This window comes from Amblyomma americanum, chromosome 1 (genome assembly GCF_052857255.1).
Source record: "Amblyomma americanum isolate KBUSLIRL-KWMA chromosome 1, ASM5285725v1, whole genome shotgun sequence".
NCBI classification, from domain to species: domain Eukaryota; kingdom Metazoa; phylum Arthropoda; class Arachnida; order Ixodida; family Ixodidae; genus Amblyomma; species Amblyomma americanum.
The window spans coordinates 218,793,333-218,809,116 of NC_135497.1; the positions used below are offsets into that span (position 1 = coordinate 218,793,333).

The window sequence follows — 15,784 nt, forward strand, 5'->3', positions numbered from 1 at the left end:
GTGCCCAGTAAAGAGCAGGGTCGTTCATTCCATTGGGCTTATCTTAAAGAAGTCTCGCAAAAAAAAAAGAAGTGCTGAAGGCCGAGCGGTGAATTTCCAGTGCAGGGAATGGCTGTCGTTAATAAAGCGCCCCACTTATGAGTGATCCGCGAGCTGGGCGCAGGTGTCAGCGTTCTCACACAGAGCGCTGGGCGCCATGCTCGGCATTACGCGGCATTAGCGCGCATTTGCATCATGCCTCGGATTCGCCACGACGGATTGTGTTTAGAGGCGGGGCCAGGCACCCTAGCGTTCGCCGAATAGCGTGGAGAATAGTTACAGTTGTGTATTTCGCATTTAAACTAGCTAAGATCAAAATGGCTCCATGCTCGCGCGTGTCAACGATTACTACACGTGGCGAAGCTCGCTGCTTGTGCTACGTACGGTACTTAACGAACGGTACTTAAGAATAGTGCCAGCGGAAGCGAGGCTGGAAGCATACACTTTCAACGACTCAGCCCTGACAACACTTATTGCAAGCACAATAGCACTGCAGGGAACATGGCTGAGAAATGCTTGGTTTTCGAAACAAATGGTCCCCTCGATAGTGGAAAAGCTGCTCAGGATAGTAAGGATTTGAAAGCGACATGACTGCGACGGAGGGGACAAAGAACACCAATCCCAGAGAATAGCAGTGCCATGTCTTCACTAGGTGACACACCGCCCAAAAAATTTAGCGTCAAAGCGCGACTGCAGGCTGGCGCTCACAGCTTCAGGTAAGCAATCGAGAATGATGAACGCGCAGAAGCAAAAATGCCGTGTACAATGGGCTCAAGCACGCAATTTAGCTTCAGGTCTTTTGGTGTGGTATGCGAGACTACCCGGGATCATAGCATGCTAGAAGTTATATCATCCTACTAATATACTGACACACGCACATCTTCACATCTAAAATAGAAAACTCATATACTCGTAACGTTAATAATGATGAGCGCATATGAACGGCGCAACTCAGAAACGCGCAATACAGAACGCGCAACACATAAATTTAATGGCATAGCGGCAATGAAATTCAGCTTGTCTATACTTGAGCTACCACTACGTGGGAGGGTTTTCGTAATCGCCAGTTTCATAAAGTGTGCCATCGTCACTTGCGCCATATACTCCTTCTAATAACTACATATCGTTCTTTTCAAGTTAAAGATGTTTTGTGTTTTTCTCCTTTGAATTGATGACCAGAAGAAATCTGGATGCACGCCATGCCAAACGACCGCGTCTCATACTGCAACACTTAAAGAGATCAGAACCACCTGACTGCTGATATTTCTCACACTACGAATTATGTCTTAATCTCTAAGTCGTTGTTCTTTTTTTTTTCTTTTGCTGAAGCTTGGTTGTAGAATTTTATAACGCTTTTTTTAAGCATACGGTGACAATTTTATCGTTATTGGCATGACACAGATTTTATGTACATGGATAGTTTCATTTATTTGGTCCCGTCTTAGCTAACATGTTTATCTTTTGCTGTTTAATAACATGGTGATTCTGCCGTTTCTGCATATTAGTCTTTGCAACAACTGTAAAAATGTCATCGTGTCTCGAATATTTATGGTAAAGTTACGTGGAAAAAGGAACACATGAAATATGTATGAACTATTGCGCTCATTATGGCTTGAAACACATCCGGGGTCAACCAACTGAGGCTTCCGCTTTATAATGAAACAGTATGTCATCACACAGAGTACCCAATTTGCACAAACATTCAGCGTCACCTTGTTCGTTACGCCGACGACCAACTGTATAAATTTCCAGCACCGCCGGGTTCGCATTGTTTCGAGAATTCAGCACCTACACACATACTATATATAGTACGGTGCTGCTCTTACTGAGTGCGATATATATCCTCCATGATTCATAACCTCAACCCGATACTTCGTTCTATCATTGCGCTTTTACCCCGTGATTACGTAAACCATCTACAGTGTCCCACATTAATTGTAAGCCGTCGCGGTGGCGCGGTGGTTATGGTGCTCGGCTGCTGGCCCGAAAGACGCGGATTGATTCCGGCCGCGGTGGTCGAATTTCGATGGAGGTGAAACTCTAGAGGCCCATGTACTGTGCGATGTCAGTGCAAGTTAAAGAACCACAGGTGGTCGAAATTTCCAGAGCCCTTGACTACGGCGTCCCTCATAGCCTCAGTCGCTTTGGGATGTTAAACCCCCATAAACAAAACCATAAACCAAACTTTAATTGTAACGTTCTGCACCAAGAGGTCCTGTACTCCTGGACACACGCTGGTGGTAGCAGATACTGATGAAGGGAATCGTCACATATAGCAAGGCTGTTCTCCGAGACATGCAGCACGAAGAAGTAAACGCGTGAGTCTAACGCAGCTGAGCGTGAGCAGCTAGTTCAAACAAGTGCGCCACCATGAGCACGGCACTCGCCATCGTGATGCTGCTGCCAAGCTTGCTGACCAATAAGCACGGTTGAATGGTTCGAAACGTTTTTTTTCTTCCTTTCGGCACTCTAGAACTTCCCGGGTTTTCTTTGTTTGTTTTAGTTACGGTGAACAGCCTGACAGTTTACAAATGAAGTAAGCAGATCAGAAATGAAAACAAAGATACGACAACTGTTTTGTTCATAGCTCCAGGGACTGGGTTCCACGTTTTTTACGTTAAAAGGTTGACACGTATAAAGCATAATAACAAAGAAAACATTTAATGGCATTTACCATATTTAAGTTTAGAAAAACATTTTACAGAATTTTTGCGCAATTTCTCTGGGTTCAGTGCTTGCATCCGTGGAATTGTCGCACTGAATGATCGCTATAGCCACTGATGCATAAAGTGCCTCCTGCGAGCAAGTGAGGCCTTTCAGAAGTCTTAAGAAACACATGTTGTGGCGGTTAAGTGATCCGTAAAAAATTCCTAAAATCGCATGCGTGAGAACATCGAGATTTATTTATTTATTTATTTATATATTTATTTTTGATTTATTTATTTATTTATTTATTTATTTATTTATTTATTTATTTATTTATTTATTTATTGTACCCTCAGGGTCAAAGGCATTACAGAGGGGAGTGGGTTTAGGACAAACAACAATGAAATAGAATACTTGTGGTAGAGAATCCGCCTCGCATTCGGGAGGTGCTGGGTTCGATCCCCAGTGCCGCCGGGTATCCACCGGTTTTTAATGGGTACAGGATTTCCCCCTGGGTGAGATGCTTGTGAAAAGGGTCTTGACCACGTATAACTTGCGGATGTCCTGTTCATTAGAGCAGCTGCACTGGTGGGGTTTTAGCTCCAAACTTCTTAAGCGAACGTGTAGGAGTCAAATCTGCCCAAGTGCATGCATGGACATATTTCTTGCTATTGTCTTTCCTGCTTGGTCCTAGTTGGCGTGTAATGTGTGCAAGTGCCCGTAGCCGCCATTTGCAATTTATTTACACATGGTTGATGCCCGGCTATTCACACACAGATTTTTTTTTATGTGTGTGTCCGTCACGAAGTGAACGAATTCGTTGTTATCATGCATGCCACTTCCAAACGGAGCAGAATAACTGATTCTTAAAATAGGTGACCTTTCTTTGCATTCCCATTTCATGATGAGGCTCATTTTGAGTCAATGGTGAGTGCACAACCTCTTCCGTAGGGGGCCTTTTTTCCCTTTTGTTTTTAACAGTGCATATTTAGTCCAACAGCAAACAGCGCCGAAAGCTTCAAGATTGGTGCCACTGTCTCATTCCTAGAAGCGGTATGTGTAGTCTGATTTATAACATCAGCTTTTATTATATTTGTTCTGAACAACTCTTCATTAGGGCGCAGCGGTAAACGCAGGCACGCGAGTGGTGAGCACAGGGAACACCATTTCAGTTCATCACCAACAACCGACACAGCCTTTCATTATCACGTGACTGTTGTCATTGCCGCGACTATCAGTAGAAGTACTTGTAACTGGGCTTGTTGGTGCATATTCGTGAAAGACATAAGAGCGCAAACTGGCAACACTGACGAGGAAGGGAACAGGACGAGCGCTGCACTTTCATCAGGGTTTATTCAGGGTAGAGCGTATATATAGCCTCTGACCTTATCCATACTCTTAATCTCAATTTGACAAACATCTACCTTTCACAGATATGCCTCAAGAAACATCATTTCACTGTGCCGGATAATAACCGAGGTATCATTGATGCAATTGTCACCTCGTTTCTTGATATAAAAGGCTTCCACGAGCTCACGTTCGGTCTTATCTCGGCTTTTCAATAGCACTTTGCATTCCGATAGTAGAGGCTTGCAGGCTATGCGCTTCTCTTTCGAGCAGGCTTGGCAGTGGTCTGGAAGACGGGCACCTTACTTGTTTAATGAATTCTTGTGTTCAAGCAGGCGCGCCTTAAGACACCGTGTGGTTTGTCCAACGTACACCTTGCCGCATGTAAGCAGGAACTCGTACACCACTCCTTTCTTGCAGCCAACAAGTGGCGTTCGGTGTCTGATGGCGCACTCTTGCATTTCCTTTCTCCCAATACGTGAGCACATTCGGGCTAGTTTTCGCGGCGCTGAAAATACCACGTTGACGCCGTACTTATTGGCCACCTTCTTGAGATTATGAGAGGTGTCGTGTACGTAGGGTACAACTTCCGGCCTTTCCAGCCTTTTTTCTTGAGGTCTGTTGTTTTCATTGCTGCCCTTCAGCTTTTTCAGCAAGGTCTGCGCCACGGAGAGAACCAGGGGAGCCGGGAAGCCTGCATTCTGCAACCTGGACACCTGAGATGCAAAGCTGGCGTGCAAGGCATGGTGGCAGGACTTCTTTAGTGTGGACGCTAGGCACTGGGAAGCGATAGCCCTCTTAACGGTCTTAGAATGGTTCGAATGAAATGGCAACAAATCTTTCTTGGCGCGTGGACAGTATCACCTAGAAGTAATAACCAATTACAGTATTTAGACCTCACCCTAACCTTTCATCCTTCACATGTTTGCTGGCGATACTGTCCACGCGCCAAGAAAGATTTGTTGCCATTTCATTCGAACCATTCTAAGACCGTTAAGAGGGCTATCGCTTCCCAGTGCCTAGCGTCCACACTAAAGAAGTCCTGCCACCATGCCTTGCACGCCAGCTTTGCATCTCAGGTGTCCAGGTTGCAGAATGCAGGCTTCCCGGCTCCCCTGGTTCTCTCCGTGGCGCAGACCTTGCTGAAAAAGCTGAAGGGCAGCAATGAAAACAACAGACCTCAAGAAAATAGGCTGGAAAGGCCGGAAGTTGTACCCTACGTACACGACACCTCTCATAATCTCAAGAAGGTGGCCAATAAGTACGGCGTCAACGTGGTATTTTCAGCGCCGCGAAAACTATCCGGAATGTGCTCACGTATTGGGAGAAAGGAAATGCAAGAGTGCGCCATCAGACACCGAACGCCACTTGTTGGCTGCAAGAAAGGAGTGGTGTACGAGCTCCCGCTTACATGCGGGAAGGTGTACGTTGGACAGACCGGCCGGTGTCTTAATGAGCGCCTGCTTGAGCACAGGAATTCATTGAATAAGAAAGGAGCCCATCTTCCAGACCACTGCCAAGCATGTTCGGAAGATAAACGTATAGTCTGCAAGCCTGGACTGCCTGAATGCAAAGTGCTACTGAAAAGCCGAGATAAGACTGAACGTGAGCTCGTGGAAGCATTTTATATCAAGAAACGAGGCGACAATTGCATCAGTGATACCTCGGTTATTATCCGGCACAGGTTAATGATGTTTCTTGAGGCATATCTGTGAAAGGTAGATGTTTGTCAAATTGAGATTAAGAGCATGGATAAGGTCAGAGGCTATATATACGCTCTACCCTGAATAAACCCTGTTGAAAGTGCAGCGCTCGTCCTGTTCCCTTCCTCGTCCGTGTTGCCAGTTTGCGCTCTTATGTCTTTCACGACTATCAGTAGTTCGTCTTCTCAGCGCCAATTGCAAATGTCGAAGCTTCATCCACGCGACAGGCCGAGTCCATGTTTTGGTCCGCCGACTGAAGTGCTGTGCAACTCAGCTCCACCGCAAGAGGGCGGTGACACATCCGCCGGAGGCGAGCCTTCGCGCAGCAATTCGTTAACCTTACTTTCAGTGGCACCAGTAAATGCAGCTGAAGCCTCGTTTTATGTTCATTGCAGTAGGCAATATAAAATTGCATATGATTTTAGAAACCCAAGTTAGGAGAATACAGTGGGCGCAGAAAAGAAATGCGCCGAGCACTACAAAGCGCAGCCAAAAACTGCTCCGGGCATGGATGACGCACCCTCGGTAACTGCTCCCGTTGACACGATACGGATGGTGCTCGCTACCACGAGTTTCCTTTCAGACGAAGCCTAGTAGATTTCACTCTCTCGTGCCTATGGACAAACTCGGTGACCTGTAGGCACAGTTTATGAAGCGAAGGTGGGGGCTCATATACGCGTAAGAGCCTGCCCTTGGTCCCAGGCTCAACCCGTGCAAATACCTCCACCCGGCTACAGCGCAGCCTCAATCTTGCGCGTAGGCACGGTTTTTAAGGGAGTAGTTATCCATTAACAGTTAAGAGACTCATTAATAATTAACACTCACGTGAACACAGCCATATGGTTACTGCTAATAATTGTTTATTCATTAGCTGGAATTTACTCCGCACTGGGAGATTCATCTAAACACGTTGGACTAGCTTCGGTTCGTCTTGTGCGCCGGTTGTCCGTGACGTTGGTTTTAATTTTGCCCGATAGCCGGGAATTCCGGGACTGTGTCCTTGCCCGGGATAGTCTCTTTGCAACAATAATGCCTCGACCATTACAGACGGCCATAAGCATCACTGGAAGCAGTCGTTTAGAACACGCACTACTACCTTAGGTAGGCTTGCATTGCGTCCAACTCCTTGTCCGGTGCGTCTTTTGGGCGGGTGTCGGCTTTTCAAAGGATTCATTTCGAACAAGTAAAACCCTGCTATTCGCTTTATTTCAGCGTCTGTTCCCGGAAAAAAATTGAACTCATGCACATTTCAACGATATTGCTAAGGGCGATGAGATAATGAGCTGGTTGTTCACACTGGTTCGCAAGATAGCAGCGGCCTTGTCCCTTCCAAGACGTAACAACACACCCGCTGAGGAAGGACCACTTCTTGCAAGTTTTTCTAAACTCCTAAGCAAGAAGTGCCTGTCATTTCACACCTTGCAGAAGAAAGAAACGATAAAAAAGGAACAAAAACTAAGCCCAGTTTTCAACTTACAGTGCTTACATGAGCAAGCATACAAATTCAGCCAACGCGTGCGGTTTGCTTACAATTGAATTCCAGGGTGGCTTATTAAGATATCGCTTCAAGGGGACACTACAGACAAAAAACGTTCCTCACACTGCCGAAATCTATTCTCAGGAATACCGTCACAATCATTCAGTACGATGTTCTCATTCTGAGTCTGCAAAAGTATAAGACAGACACAATCCCTCCCTAAAGAGAAGCGTCGTGAAATACGAGCAGCGCAAATGGACTATGACATCAATTTCGTGTCTTTTTTCCCCCGTTTTGAGGCAGCGAAAGTAAAGCTGAGCACTGCTGCATGGATATTTGTTTAGCGGCACGTTAGTTGACGTGCCCTGGAGTCCAGCCATGACAGCGTGCAAGCGCCAGCGTTCGATCTGACGAAAGCGACGCCACACCGCTGGCGAGGGCCAGCAGCGAGAGGCTGCACTCTTCATATTTGTTTCATTCCCTTGTAACAACATCAATCGCGGTCCCTGCAGTCGTCCACAGCGAGCCGCACAAAGTCGCCAACGCGTCGTCCGGGCGTCCGATTGGGGCTGACGTTGACGTTCGCTTTTGTCGTTCGGCCCGCGACTCTTTCTAAACCCCGCATTAAAGGAAATAGTTCTCTATTGCTTATTTGACGCGACAGCCCGAGGGATTTGCTCTCCAAATGCAGCAGTCCGGGCCCCAGCCGGGAAACAAAAGGCTTACTTCACAAGAAACTAAAGACAAGGGACCTCTGCCCTCGCGCCTAACATCAGCAGACAAACGAAGTTTGAAAGAAAGCGGAAGAACGGCGGGAAAATAGGCACTGCTGTTCCCACCTCATCACTTCTGCCCGCTTGGCTTCGAACCGCTGACGATGATTTTTAATGGCGGCGTCTTTCGAAGGCTGCGTATCAGCCTCAAAAGCAGCGAATGCCCGAAGCTGGTCGCAAAAATTGGCGGTATTTATATGCAAGTGGGTCCTCGGTGCTCGGAAGTAAAACTTTAAAAAAGAACATTCCAGCACGTCATAAGGAACCGCGTTCTGTGCAGCCGAGAGCGTCGTTTCTCCGGCAGCTCCTCGGTGGCCCTTCACACAAAGCCGCGCCCCCTAGAGTTTACTATGACCTTTGTCTGTTCCGAAACGCCGTTTCCGCTGTGCCTGCTATACGCAGAGCGAACAGATGCCCGCCGCGGAAGCGAGCGACTCTGAGAGAGAACGGTGGAAACAAGGGACGGAGGCAACGCGGAGCTGGGATGGATAGGGCATGTAGGTGCTGCTTGTTTCCCGTGTCTCAGCGCTCGTACAATAGAAGGGATGAACGCAGTTTGCTATTGTTCGCCCCTTTGCCGCGTTTGTATGTGTTGGAATAGGAGGTGCCGCGTGTGTAACGTAGAAGACTCAGTGCGAATGAGCTTGTATTGCCGCGGTCCGCAGCGTAGGAAGGAGCGCCTTCCGCGGGGCGGAGGGGGGGGGGGGGGGGGGGGGGACAAAAAAAGAGTCAGAAAGTCGGAAGAAAACGAAAGTAAAATAAAAGAGGTTGTATTGAGAGCCTGGAGATTTCCCCTGGGAACGCTTGCGAATGCTCTAGTCTCGAGGAATTTGGTCTCAACACAACTGCATAAACCAAAGCCGCGGGCTTCCCGCGAAGCGTTACACGCTGTAAGGCACTTTACACAGGGGCGTTTTCCTGGGCCCGGCGACGTTGTTGGGCGTTTGGGAAGCTCAGGAAAGAGAACGTTGGGAAGAAAAGTCAGTGCAGTATGTCGGAGAGTGGGGCAATACTGGACTTCGGCACACAGTGTACCTGCGCAGCCGACGCGATTTTCATGCCACGTGGAAAGAAAATTTACGATTTCGTAAGGGTTATACCGGCACGTATATCAACGCGGTTTGTTTTTTTTTTAGCTCAGAAAAGAATTTTGATGAAATAGCGTCGTGTCGACGATCGAATTTGATCTCCCCAAAAAATAACTTTAGCGCTGAATCCGCATTGAAATCCAGTCCCTTCAACTACTAGCGCGAGCTAATTGGTTGCAATTTGCGCACACTGATGTGATCAGAGGATTGGCCTGAAAGCTTCCTGTGGGCATCCACAAAAAAAAAGGGGGAATATCTGAAAACAGTAAGACTTCTGCACTGCAACCGAGGAACAAAAGTTTGATTGTAGCAATTAAAGTGGAAATCTGCTTTTCGGCCTCTTCAGTGCCAGCGACATTAGCTTGCGTCCTTTCAATTTACGCAGCCTTGAAGTAGCATCTAAACCCTGTAGACGAAATTAGTGATAAATGAAAGAGTTCGTCTACATCACCACTGTTGCGCACTCGTGACGTGAAGCATGACGTAACAAAAATAGCGTGCCATGGTTGGGCCAACCGTGTAGTTCGACACCGCTGGAGGTTTCTGTTTCCTCATATCGACACTTATTGTGCTCTGAATTGTGTAATTTGTACGTAGCTCAAAGTGGAATACTCCAAGCCACATGTTATCTTGTTTTTCTTGTTTTGTCACGCTCTGCGTGTGGCTTTTTCTCACAAGCGATTTACTAGACACAGCCAATAAGCTAGCTCATCTAATATGTTAGTTACTCCTGCCAAAATGTAAGTGGTGCGCCTGTAAGCGTGTACATCACTGACGGAAGCGCTGCTTTTCGTGAAACCAGCTTATTAACAAGCATTAAATGCAATTTAGACACACTCGTGTCTAGTCTAGGCACACTTACTTGCAATGGATTACACCCCCTTGGAGGTAGGGGTTCTTAAGCACTGAGTGCCTTGTTTCGACCTGTCAAAAAGTATTAGCGCGTTCACGTACTAAGCAAAACTCACTTTTTTCTTTCTCTGATGGCTCTCTTTTATTACTACTTCTTAATTTCAATTTCATTTCACCTGCAAAAGAAAGTCTATATTACCCCAAGGGACAAGATAATCATTGAATTGGCAACGATAAGAGCTAGTTCAGCCAGCATTATGATGGCGTAGATATATTCTTCCTAAAGAGGCTCGCAAGCGGGCATGGGTATAAACTGCGAAAGCTCCTTGCGCGCACATCGATTCTGCTACATCTTAGACAGCCGGGGCTGTGCGGGGTTGGCCAACAGAGCAAAGTTGAAAAGCCGGCTGCGAATATTTCTGGGTGATTTCTCGAGTAAGCGGGCACAAAGACGAGGAAACCAACTTTTTCTATGCCGACTATTTAAAAAAAAAAGGGGGCAAATACGACAGATAAGGGGAAAGTGAAGGGTGACCGTATGCCTGCCTGCTTGGGACAAGAATGAAAGGCCGGAAAGCTAAATGGGTATGAAAAAACACAAGCGTCCCGAGAGTGCTATACAAGTGCACAACGCGTCCTCAATTACCGAAGCTCAAGGTGTACGGTAAGTTACTAATCAGGTGGCCTTGCGCGGTACTTTCAGCGTGAGCCGATTTCGAAATAATTGCTCATTCGCTCCCCCTTTTGGTCACAAACCACACATCTTCACCTCACGCGCTCCGAAATTCGCTCAGTCACGCGATGGAGGGGAAAGCAAGGAGAAAAAGAAGTGCAGACGACGGGACTCGTTCATGCCTGTGCGGCAAGGCAAGAGTGCTTATGCGCCCTCTTTCTTGTTGCAGATTTCTGTGGGTTCGTGCCCAAGTGGACGACAAATGCTCACGTTTTATTCTCCTCATGCGTGCCTTCGTTAACCGTAAACCTGCCACCGGCACTGACATGCCAAGACCTCTTTAACGAGCGCCTTTCCTCTGATCGATACTTTGTCTTGGTACGCGTAACAACTATATTTATAAGATTTGAAGGAAAAAAAATGTGTATTCTCTGGCACCTTCGCTTTTCGTCTCGTTATTGAATTGCATACCTCTCGAAAATCGATCAGTTTTCGAACATTATCGACATACGCCGCCCGCCGCACAGCCGAGCTATCCTGGGGCAGTATCGCCGAATATGCAGCTTAGCGCTGTGCGGCACGAAACGCGCCAGTTCCGCTCTTGAGACATGCCCGTACTTCGCGCACTTTTCGAATACCAGGTGGCGGCTTTTCTCAGTTGGCTACTGGTAGCTTGGAAAAAAAAAACAATACAGCAGTCATGGTCATAACCCAAGATATTTTGGTTTTTTTCTCCACTTATTTCTTATTTTGAAATTTTTATTTATGGGTGCTAAATTTATTCTTGTTTTCGTGCAACCTTTCCATTTGCAATCATTCATTCCTAAAGCTCGTTTTGCGTACAAGGGACAAAGTTTTATTTTAGAAAAATTAGGATCCTCCGCTTGTTTACATTCCCATAGTTTGGGACATGGTTAGAAGTAATGTTCGAGAAATCGTCATCACTACAGAAGTCTGATCTGTACGCAAGCACAGTGCGTCTTAGGCGCGCCAGAAAAACTCCTGCAGCTGCATTTTGTCCACCAAATGGCTGCAAGAAAGAAACCACTATGATCTTTGCTAGTTGGTATAGCTATTCGGTTATATAACAACGTAAGCATTTGCGGATGCTGCATAGTTACGACACAGCTACGACAGACACATGTGTCTGTCGTAACTATGCAGCGCCCGCAAGTGCTTTTCTTGGTTGCCAAACAGGCTCGACATGTGTTCAACATAGCTCAAGAGTTACATTCGTACTCAGACACTAAAGTAGAGATGATATGTGACGTCTGAAAGGAAGCAATCGTATTTTGCATCCCTTCTTAAACACTCTCACTTTATATCTGGGCACGTGAACAACCTCAGTTGAGTCGATCCAAGTGTTCTGGTCATATCATATTTCGCTGCTATGGTTATTTTTTATGTAGATTGTCAGTTAATTTTTCACGTTCTACAATATATGCATTATTACTTGTGCCTTGAGTGGTTGTGCTATTTTTTGCGTGGATTTCTATTATCCCTTATCAATACCTCTCTCTGCAAGTGTATGCGGTTGCTGCTGTCCTCGCTGCATTCAGAAGTCGTGATCGCGTGGGCCCAAAGTTTCACGGTACAACAGCAGTACGTTGTCGACCTCTCGCAGTGGGTGTGATGGAAGCTCTTCTGTGAGCGGAGCCAGTGAGCCCAGCCCCGAGCGAGCGGCCCGATGGCGTGCAGCGGAGGAGCCAGTCTCTACCAGGACCACATCCTGCAGGCCGTGCTGCAGGGCAACCTCACCAGCGTGCCCGAACCCCCGTCCCGGCTGCTGAAGATACTGGTCGCTTCCTCCAGACCCGGTACGTACGCAGACCTGCCGCCTACCTCCGCGCTCTGCACAACGGCGCCGTACGCTCGCATTGGCCACGCACCCGCGCACGGGTCATGCGATCGTGCACCTCCGTTCACAAGGGTGTCACGCCGCTCATTGCGCAACACACTCTGCGCATCAGGGGCCTGTCTTCGCCGGCCACTGAGCCTTGCGACAACGCTTCGAGTGCTTGTACGCATTTGTTCTCTGTCGCCGAAATCGTGTCTGGCGCAGTTCCCAGCAACACACTCAAGTCCGCGCAAAAGCGAGTGCGCGTATATACAGTTCGTGTAGCTTTTTTCTCTGGCGGCATCCTTACTCATCGCAGCATGTTTGCTCAGCTGTACACCGTTAACTCACGGAGCTCGGAAAGCAATCCTATGCATACGTGCTGTGTGAGGTTCATGTTTTCTCCACTTTTTTTTTCCCGAAAGTGTGGATCATCGCTCGCTGAGTGGCTATCCCGCGGATGGCGTGCGAAGACGGGGGACACTGTGTAAACGCTTCAGGGCCTCTAATCACCACAGCGTGGGCACACAACTGGCCTCATGGCCTGCTTTCGCCGATTACTTTTTCACTCAATCACATTTTTGCAAGCCAGAGAAAAGCAAACACGCAGTTCTGATCCCTCAGAAAACTCAACTTTCCACCAAACTCCCCACACCAGGAATGCTTCAAATCTTCCCACGCTGACTGGCCGATGCCGTTGGGCTGGGCTCCGCAGCTCAGTAGTTCATTGCAGCAGCACTTATCTTGGAAATTTTGTAAATGCAGGCATTTTGAAAGTAGCAGTAGGTTGCTGGGAGTCCACATTTGCCTGAACCATCAGAAGCAAACACCACGTTCAGCGCATATTACGAGCGTGTTGCATTCAACGTTCCGAATTTTATTTCTCTCCTTTCTCCCCTGCACGAAAGTACGCGTATGTATATTTGTCCAAGAGCCCAAGTCAGGCCGACACTTATCGTTTCCTTTCTTGACTTTCTTCAGTAGCGAGTTTTTTCGGTCGTTCGTTCATTCGTTTGTTTGTTTGCTTGATTGTTTCTTTGTTTTCGCTTTTTAAGAACTGGCAGACTAAGGCGCAGAGATCCTTCGCACTTCAGCAGACACTAAACTATGTTCTCTGGCGAAGCGGGGAAGGGGGAGGGGGTAAAGCTGGGCCACGAAGGCGGTCCACACAAGCGCGCTGACTTATCTCACAACTTTTAATTTGGCTAACGCATTTCTATTTTTCGGAAAGGTTCTTATTTACACTCTAGCCGCCCAATACCTCGTGCAGAAAATAAACGTATGTAATTGTTAAGCGGGTTAAAACGATTGAGAAGCATATTTATCCGCCCAAAACAACTTAGAACAGGATTTATAACTGAATTAAGTGCATGGAATTCAGGGCAGCTGACAAGCGTGAAGTGGTGATTCCTGTTCGGAGTGCAGCGTTTTATTCGTGCCACGTCTAGAGCCGCTCACGAGCGCGAGCATGCCAAGTGCTACACGTTAAATCTTAAAATATCGCATGAGACGACTCTTCCTTAACTATAGAGCTGACCCGACCACGGACGAGCGCCGTGCGTGTCCGTTTGCGTCTTCTTCCGCGTCCTTGGAGCTGTTTTAAAAAAAATGCATAAAATCAACTAGCCTGCACTTTTACTCTTCTAGGCCTTACACTGCAAAAGCCATAATTCGGGACCACTTTAGTGGCATCCCTGAGAGAAACAAGGCACCATATACAGGGTGTTTCACCCAAGTCTATACACACTTTTTTAAAATAGGTTTTTTCAGTTAAAAGATCGCTTTTTTTCGTGGCATAGCATTGTCAGCGGTATAGTATACCAGAATGCAGCTAACACGTGCTAACTTGCAGGCTGGTTAACTAATAATGAATAGTTAACTTGTTAACTATTACCATTACATGTTCTGCCTGCATCGTGCCAAAATACATGCGATTTCGAGAAGCTAGCGGGCAAAGCAACCTCTCTAGTGCACGTAACTCGTCAGAATAGCCAAAATTTGTTAGGCCAGAGCGCCAAGAGTAACCGAGTTTTCGAAATTCTAAAAACTGATATGGATATTAATTCCAGTGAGCTACACGCGTCTCACTAATTAAGAAGCCTAGCAGTAATAGTTAAAAAGTCAGCTACTCAATATTAGTTAACCAGCTTGCTAGTCAGCACATCTTAGCTGTATTCTGATGTACTACACCGCTGACAGTGCTATGCCGAAAGAGCGGTCTTCTAACTCAAAAATCCTATTTTTAAAAATGGGGTAAAGTCTTAGGTGAAACACCCTGTATACTGTGCGCCGTTTTCATTTGCAGTTTTTTAACAGGGAATTATTGATCTCGGGAGTTCAGCGCAAAACGACTTTCACTGTACCAAATTAATCCGAGGCACCAATTGTTTCTTCCGTACTGAGCAGCCACACAGTGGCATCGTTTAAATCTAACGTCGTTCCGACAAAATTTACACCGTGTAAAATGGCAATAGGTAGAGGTTCCGAGTTCTTTCTGATCCAGACTTTCCGAAACCTACACCCGCCTCGATGGGTCAGTGGTTTTGGCGCTCGGCTGCTGATCTCAAGGTCACTGGTTCCACACTGACGGCGACGTCGCATTTTGATGTAGGTGAAATACAAAAGGCGCCCGTGTGCTGTGCGACGTCAGAGCACGTCAAAGATCCTCAAGTGGCCTAAATTAATCCGGAGCCCTTCATCACGGCGTCTGTTATAGTCCATGTATGATTTTAGACCTTAAGACGTACCGTTCACAATAGAAAACAAATCCGTGCAATAGAAAACAAATCTAGGCTTGAACATACACAACCACTTTTCCGAAAACACAAGGTTATGACAGCAAATAATATTTACACACACAAACTCCTATGTGCTTACAAAAAAGCAGTGCAAAGAAGATCGGAAACAGTTTTAAATTTAGCACACCTTACAAAAAATCCAAAAACCTACACTTTTCGGTACCAGCCACCATGGTTTGTTCCCTCTTCGCGTACTGGCTACGGCACCGAAAGAATTAGACATTCATTACCATCAATTTTAAATGATTTCGACTTTCAGAGCGTGGATGTCATTTCAATCCCGCGTAGACACATCGCCAACCTCTTTGTAGGGTGCACCATGTTGATGTTGTTTTTCATGTCCGTTTTCCCTTTCTGTTTCAGTATTTCAGTGTTATTTCATCATCTCTGTGTTGTGCACATGTATAAAAATGAGTCCTTTATTTTCGTTTTCCATTTCGTTTTGCAAATGCAGTTATACTGCAAGATAGGCCTTTGAAGAAAAAAAAGCAAAAAAATAACAATGGTGTTTCAGATGCGCACTGAATGCCTCGCCATTGCTCCTGATGTAA

General features: G+C 46.6%; 1 protein-coding gene across 1 annotated transcript in view; it reads left to right on the forward strand.

The window, feature by feature from the left end:
• LOC144114635 (protein qui-1) overlaps window positions 1–15,784 on the forward strand; it is a 565,534-nt gene that overhangs the window by 289,726 nt on the left and 260,024 nt on the right. The window contains exon 3 of the mRNA XM_077648494.1: window positions 12,223–12,415. Within this exon, the coding sequence (XP_077504620.1) occupies window positions 12,286–12,415 (130 nt within the window). The 5' untranslated portion in view covers window positions 12,223–12,285. The remainder of the gene's footprint in view (window positions 1–12,222; window positions 12,416–15,784) is intronic.